This window comes from Phragmites australis, chromosome 2, assembly GCF_958298935.1.
Source record: "Phragmites australis chromosome 2, lpPhrAust1.1, whole genome shotgun sequence".
NCBI classification, from domain to species: Eukaryota; Viridiplantae; Streptophyta; class Magnoliopsida; order Poales; family Poaceae; genus Phragmites; species Phragmites australis.
Genome location: NC_084922.1, coordinates 3,209,598 through 3,217,412, shown reverse-complemented (window position 1 = coordinate 3,217,412; position 7,815 = coordinate 3,209,598). Strand labels below are relative to the sequence as shown.

The following is a 7,815-nucleotide window of genomic DNA, read 5'->3' as shown; positions in this document are numbered from 1 at the left end:
CAATGATTCATTAACCATCGTGACTATTCAACTTATAGCACACATGTAAATTATTGTCACACCATCCAAAATAATAACCACCAACAGGTGTTTACAAATGTAGAGACAATACATATGTAATATAAACTTAAAACAAATGGCTATTAACACAGTCTATTGGACCAATTTTCCATAACAATATTTTCCCTTCACTTTTGATAAAACGAATAAGCAATAAGCAATAGAATTTGGATCCAAAATAATTTACTTTATTTTGAAAATCTCGAACGAGCTCTATTTAGACTGCAGCACACTCGTGAGAGAAGATCAACTCATCACAACACCACAAACACCGAAGTCCATGATTGATTGCTCTAGTTATACACATCAATAATCTACACATGCATGCAATTATTAGCATGCTTATGTTATACACACAACGAGGGGCGGATCCATCGCTAGGGCGAGCCTGGGCGACCGCTTGAGCTCCCCGTCGGCGGGAACCCCCTCCTCTCCATGGATTTCAGTGATTCACCGAGTTGAGAGCCGAGGAAGAACCAAAGAAGCACCAGTCCACCACCAAGTTAAGGAAGAACTGAAGAAGAAGACCCATTTCACCATTTGGACAGTTGAGCTGAGGAAGTAGTCATCTCCACCATCCACCTGTTCTGTTGAGCACCTTCAAGACGCTTTTCTAAGAGTTTTGTCAGTTTCAACTCTTCTCTTGCTTCTTCCATCTTCCCTTCTCTCTTAAAGGCAACTGCTTTTCGCTTCTGAAGTAAAATCTCATCTTTGAGAGTATCATCTCCATGTTCCTTCTGAGCTTCTTTATGATCAAGTACATCAGAAGGTGAATGTGATCCCTTTTCAGTTCCTAAGGTACCAATAAAAGCTGGTCGCGATAAGAACAGGGCGTTCCATCACTACTTCCTTTCGTTGCATGACCATGTTTAGAAACGATTGTCTCAGTCTGCAGTTTGCTGGGAGAACTACTTAGTGTACCCAACGACACACCAGATTCATCTGCATGCACTGGCAACAAACACATCCCTCTTCATTGTATTGATTACTGATGATGGGAGTACACCAGGGACATGCTGAACATCAGGTTTATTTTCCCTAATCTGATGTCGAGCAGTACTAATGACTTGTTGGCTAGCAGCAAAGTTACTCGATTCTTCAATTTCTACCAGTTGCTACTCCAAGACCTTTGCCTTCTCCAGTTCCTCCTCAACTTCCTTGTTTTTTCCTTCCCATCTAAATGCAAGAACCTTCCTTTTTATACCAAGCAATTCCTTCTGAATTTGACCCTTAGTTTTCGATGACTTCTAGGTAGCTACATGTGAAGTTGACGGATTTCAAAAATCAAAAGGCTAGTGTGTCATATAAGGTGACGACTCATAGCAAGGAATCAGAAGCCAAATATGAAATCCGTTTGACTGCATCTTTAAATTGTGCAAGCTATCCCATAATGCAGAGTCATGCATTCCGTGGACATGATGAATCTTCTTCTTCATCGAACAAGGGCAATCTTCTTGAGATAATTGATTGGTAAAAAAAACAAGGAAGTGAGGATTGCATTTGAGAAGTTGTGTCCTAAAAATATTCGTATGCTTGGACCATCAGTTCAAAAGGACCTTGCAAAGAGTTGTGTATAGGAGATAACCAAAGAGATAAAGAAAGAGATTGGTGATGGTTTTTTTCTCTATTCTTATCGATGAATCTCGCGATATATCAATCAAGGAGCAGATGACCGTGATTGTGAGGTTAGTGCTCTTATTTATGTGTTGAATGGTGATATTATGAGGTATGTGATGTTGTAGTAATTGTTTGTGGTGTTGTGCAGGTTCGTGAACAAGGAAGGAAAGGTTATGGAAAGATTTTTGGGTCTTAAGAATGTCACAGAAACAACATCAGATACATTAAAAGGAGTTTTGTTTGAGTTGCTTTCTACACACGGTTTGGACATTGCTAGAGTTCGAGGATAAGGCTTTCTACACACGGTCTGGACTTGTTCGTTTCACTTAATTATTATCTTAATTAAGGTACTTTTCTTTAATCTCGTCTTCAAGTTCGCCCTACCTGCTTTGCTCGGCTGGATCCGCCACTACACACAACTATACAGTGTGTAGATATCTAAACTATAAAGTCACGAATATGCTTGGTGTTGAGCACCCAATTCAACGCCTTTAGAACGAATTCAACACCTCCAATGCCTCCTTGCACGTTCTACCTGATCTACATCATGTCTTCCTGCCTATTCGTGTATGAAAATAATCGATCATATTCGCATATCTAAATAATTATTTGGAAACCTCCAATCAATTTAGAAATCAGTGATTAATAGGTGATATCATTATTACAAAATATAAATACATCATTGTTTTTTTTTTTTTTTTTTGCAATCGTGATCGTAACATAGCGAACAATGCAATAGCTATTGATGTAATAATTGTTATTCCCATTTTACATGCGGTGGGTAGGGTATTTATAGTCATACCTCACTCACTTTTGTTGCCATTACACATTTGCCCCTTATCCATATGAATATTTATACTAATAATGGAGAATATTTTAGGGTATCTCAAGAGCATTATGATAATTATCTACATACATTATCCAAATAACGAAATCCACCAGACCCTTCATCGGGACTACTAGCGATCTTCCTTGAGCCACCCCTCGTCGGGTTCCAGCTAACGTGTAGGTCCCTCATTAAGCTAGACTTCGCTCTGTTACTGAAGTGCCTCACGTCACCTCCCTTCAGTCTCAGGACTTGTGTTGGATCCTTCGTCTTTCAGGCCTCGTCTCACCCCTTCGGCCTCAAGACTTCGCTACACTCTTTGCCCTTCGAGCTTCCTCGCACACCTTCGCATCAGGGCTTCACTACACTCTTCGCCCTTTGAGCCATTCGGTCTTTCGGGCTTCACTCCTTGGGTTGTTGCACCTTATTGAGCTTAACTTCTGCATAACATAAATGGAACTATCTCTACCTTGACATCAGTCTCTCTATTTTAGTTTTTAGGATTTGAACATGACAACTGAAGTCAACGAATGGGGACCCACGTGGTACCATTTCTCAAAACGTTTCCTTTCATTTATATCCAATAACTAGAATCAACATATATATCTTCTATAATAATTATATATAGAATGCAAGTGTTATACTTGAGTTTTTATATTTACTGTTCATAAGTCTTAATTATATGACTCATATTCGTACTTAGATCCCACTAATTATGAAATACAATCAAATTTCTTGATCCCTCCCCCAGAAAACAATCAATTACCTCTCATATAGTCTGCAGGATTACAGCTTGTTCATAGAGTCTGCAGGATTCTGCGGGCCTTTATGCTTGAGAGGGCATGAGATGCCAAAATGCGAGTTTTTTTTATATATTTTTTTAATTAAAAAATTAAATAAATAGACTCCTAATAGAACAAATTACAAAACTAGACGCCTACCACCCTCTCAGTGGGCGATAAGGGTCTTACCGCCTCCTAAAAGAGCGATAAGCATTTCCAAAGCCTCTTACCATCCTTTCAGAGGACGGTAGGCTTACAGCCCTCCGAAGGTGCGGTAAGAGCACGATATGGACAGTAATTCGCGATGAACAGTGCTGTAAAATTCAATTTCCCCTCCTATCTTCTCTATTCAAAACAATGATGTTCTGTTGCTCCAAAAATTCTAAAATTTTTTGTACGTGTTCCATAATTCATGTGCAACCCATTTTAATTGAATTCACCAAAAAATCCTGTGTATAATTTAAACTAAAACTCTCCAAAAAAGGCTACTTTTATAACTTCTAGCAATTGTTAGAGCTCAAATAAATTTTTAAAAATCTGGTAAAATTCACTAATATTCTTCTTATGTGACGAGATAATTTCTAAAATTATTTTTAGTAGTAGGTTTATATATGTTTTAATTCAAATTAAGTTAAAAGAAGAATATCACATGAAATTATAAAAATACATATAAATGGTGCATTAGAAAGGAATCCACTTTTTTCCATATAATATAGGTCTGAAAACAATTTTAGAAATTATCAAATCATCCAAGAAGAATATTAGTGAATTTTACCAGATTTTTAAAAATTTATTTGAGCTCTAACAATTGCTAGAAGTTATAAAAGTATCCTTTTTTGGAGAATTTTAGTTTAAATTATACACAGTATTTTTTGGTGAATTCAATTAAAATGGGTTGCACATGAATTATGGAACACGTACAAAAAATTTTAGAATTTTTAGAGCAACAGAACATTATTATTTTGAATAGAGAAGATAGGAGGGGAAATTGAATTTCACAGCACTGTTCATCGCGAATAACTGTCCATGTCCCGCTCTTACCGCAACTCAGAGGGCTGCTTACCACTTTCTCAGGAGTCGGTACCTAAGACGGTAAGGTCCTTATCGTTCACGTCTAATTTTATAATTTGTTCCATCAAAAATCTATTTATTTAATTTTTTAATCGAAAAAATATAAAAAAAAAAACTCGCCAAAATGCCTGCCACCCGTAACCAGTAAGGCTGAAATTTTGGACTGGGACTGTGATTGGGCCATACGGCGTAGCCCATATTAAGGCCCGGCTTCAGCAGGGAACATTACGATGCCTGTTACAATTTGGCGGCCCTCTCTTCTCTTCCTCTTCCTCTTGTGCTATCAGACAACGCCATCGCTTGCATAATGCATATGTATGGATCTTATTTTGGTGTTATAGACAACAACATGGTCCCGACAGTTCCTTAAAAAAAAAAAGGGTCCAGACAGTTTCTAAAAAACATGAAAGTATGAGCTGCACCGTACAATACATGCATATATACGCATGTTTCGTGGGTGGCTACATGTAAATTTTCACGAGACACAACAAATAAAGCAAGAGGAGGGGGCAGAAGGAAACCACAAGAACACAGACGATCCAGCGCGCGCCGCTCGGCACTTCCGTAGCTAGAACTGAGCACCGGACGTGTAGGTGCCGCCGAACCACCATCCGGCGGGCGCGACGTTGTTGGCCGTGATGACGCGGCCGTTGTCGGACCTGAGCCGGAACGAGAGGCCCTGCCCGTTGAGGTAGGCGTTGCTCTGCCAGTTGGCGCCCCAGTTCCGGCTCATGGCCATCCACTCCGTGGCGGAGCCCTTGATCCACGCCTGCGCCACCACGCCGCTGCCGCCCACGTTGGTGACCAGCACCAGCTCGAAGTAGCTGTGCCCGTTGATGGTGAACCTGACGCCGCCGCTGCGCTGGCAGGGGACGCGCCGGTAGTTGACCGGCACGATCCCCGCCCGGTACACGGCGATGGTCTCCCACGCCGGCTGCGACATGTCGAAGTGCCGCCGCGGAGGGTTGCACCAGCCGCCGTTGTCGCTGGGCAGCGCCCAGTTGGGCGGGCAGAAGTTGGTGGCCGTCACCGTGATGGGCGGCGCCCCCGGCTTGCACCACCGCGTCTTGCGCGCGTCGCATGCGATGGTGAAGCACGCGCCGCACATGGCGCCGTTGTTGAACAGCGCCGTGCTCAGCGCCGTCGTCCGCGTGCCGTACCCGACGTTGTACAGGTTGCCGTACCCGCACGCGCCGCCTGATCGATCGACACATATCGGTGTGTCAGTGAAAGGATGCATGCGTCAAAAAATAACCACCAACTGATCGATCGATCAGCAACACAATGCAATAACGAAATTGGCAATGATAAAAAAGGATTTATATATATATAGCTCTTACCCATCGTGCCCGACGCGTCGCTGCCGCCGTAGAACGTCGCGAAAGCGGGTGTCCATTGAGCTGCTGCTGATGATGATCCGCCGAGCAAGAGGGCGCAAATGGCCAGGAGGACCACGGCCATTTTCGTCATGTCAGTGGCCAGTGTGAGGTTGTACGACTGATGAGAGTATTTGTGCAGAGAGATGTCACCTAGGAGCCCTATATATAGTGTCTGTTCTTGGTACAACGATCCAAGCACCAATCAATCGCATTTCTAACCGCTCGATCGATTCGGTTGGTGGTTAGGCGAGCACCGGCCGGGGAAGCATTCCCGTTCAAATTCTGCAGTGAGAAAGCGACTACCCAGCGCGTGGATGGTATGGCTGCGATTTGACTTTCGCGCGCCTTTGCATGTTCACGTTAATGATTGGATAACATTTCTTGAAGCAAAAATTTAGCGTTCCACCGCGGCTTAATCCCTCGGCGTCCATGTGCTCGCCCATGCAGCCTAATTTGACATTGAAGTGATGGAGCCCATTACGTGATGATCATGTCATGTAGACATATAACAGTGCTCATTATTTATCGTCAGGGCAGGGGCGATGTTTAAACCAAAATGATGCTGGTGTCATTTCACTATACATCAGACAATATACACAAATTTATATAATCGATACGATCAGATTACTAATAAAAAAATCTTTACCCTTGCCAGTGCACCACCCAAGTTATATATAGCTTCGCCCTGTTTATCATGGCATCATGCCACTACGTTCGATGATTTCTGCTTTCTGCGTTATGCTGAGTGTACACCTACGACGAGGAGTGGAAATGTTGCCAAAGACAAGTTTTTCAGGGGGTGCAATTTCTACAGAGATCAATAACACAAAATTCTTGCATTCGAAGCTTCATTTCTTTGAACTGTACGCAAAGAAGATTTGTCATTTGCGTATGCAACGGGCGAGTTCGTTTACTTTGCAATAACAAGGGAAAAAAATGAATGTTAGTTCATCGGTGCATGGCAAAGCGTTTGACCTTGTAAGCACGCAGAATATAACCTTGTGCCCTGAATCAAGTTGGCATGATTTAAGGGCCGTACCTAATTAATGTACCATCCGAAGACCATAGGCTAAATTCATCTGGCGCCACAAATTTCTTTCTGCGTCATCATGGTATACGTACGTGCTTCCTGTTCGTTAGGTGAGAGCATGTGCTCCTGCATGCCGATAACACGGCTTCCAGGTCACAAGTTTCTCTAACTATGGCTTGGTTTAAGCAAGCCATTGCCAATCATCGTAGAAAGGCTAGCTAATCATGAACATCGTCAACGAGACCGTATGCACGTTATCAAATCAGATACTGGTAACCACATCTAGTTGGGATTGCAAACCAACTGATGTCACCGTGATGGGATCCGCTGGGTACGACGAGGATTCTCCAAAGGCCGGCACAGTCTCGGTTTGCACAAGTGCAAAAACTTCTTGGCTTGGATAAGGTGGAAATTCTGTTCCTGTTAGGCTCTACAAACCTCTTTTGTATTAGCCTGATGATTTGGAAGGCTGAATTTCGGTAGCTCATGGGTGAGCATAGGCCACGACTATGGACGGATCCTCTCCTTTTCTTCATATTCCTTTTCTTCATATTAATCTCTTCTATATCTGTCTCTTAGCTCTAAATCTGTCACTAACCATGATAGGTAAAAAGTAGGGAGAGTCTAAGTAGATATTATAAGCTGATATCTTTAGCAGTAGCGTTTTTTCTTATCGGTTGTATTGAACCTTGTTTATTGATTTTCAATATAAACCGAGTAAATCTCGTTTCTTAAAAAAATAAAAAGAGAGAAAAGAGAGAAAAAAAAAGGCATTTTGATTCAGCAGTAATGATACATTTTGCCTGTAAGACGTGCGTCAGTACATTAGAACGCCAAGGGTCGATTTAATATGTCCGCTAATTTATCGGTCGATTGAAGTTTGGAAGGCAACGTTTAGTACGCACACTATTCCCGGGCATCACTCGGTATTGTTCTCCATTGTTTTTTTCTTTTTCGAGAACGTGTTTCGAAGTTAGTGGTTAACAAGAACATGCCAAAATCCGTGAACGGAGGAAACCAAATAGCATATATATAACCTTGGCCAGGTTT

At 42.1% G+C, this 7,815-nt stretch overlaps 1 protein-coding gene across 1 annotated transcript; it reads right to left on the bottom strand.

The window, feature by feature from the left end:
• Positions 1 to 4,656: 4,656 nt before the first annotated feature.
• LOC133909766 (expansin-A8-like) lies at positions 4,657 to 5,882 on the bottom strand. The gene is made up of 2 exons (XM_062352322.1): positions 5,697 to 5,882; positions 4,657 to 5,553 (listed from the first exon to the last, which is right to left on the bottom strand). Exons 1-2 carry the CDS (start codon positions 5,824 to 5,826, stop codon positions 4,925 to 4,927), a joined length of 759 nt encoding a protein of 252 aa, XP_062208306.1. The 5' UTR covers positions 5,827 to 5,882; the 3' UTR covers positions 4,657 to 4,924.
• Between the last annotated feature and the right edge of the window lie 1,933 nt (positions 5,883 to 7,815).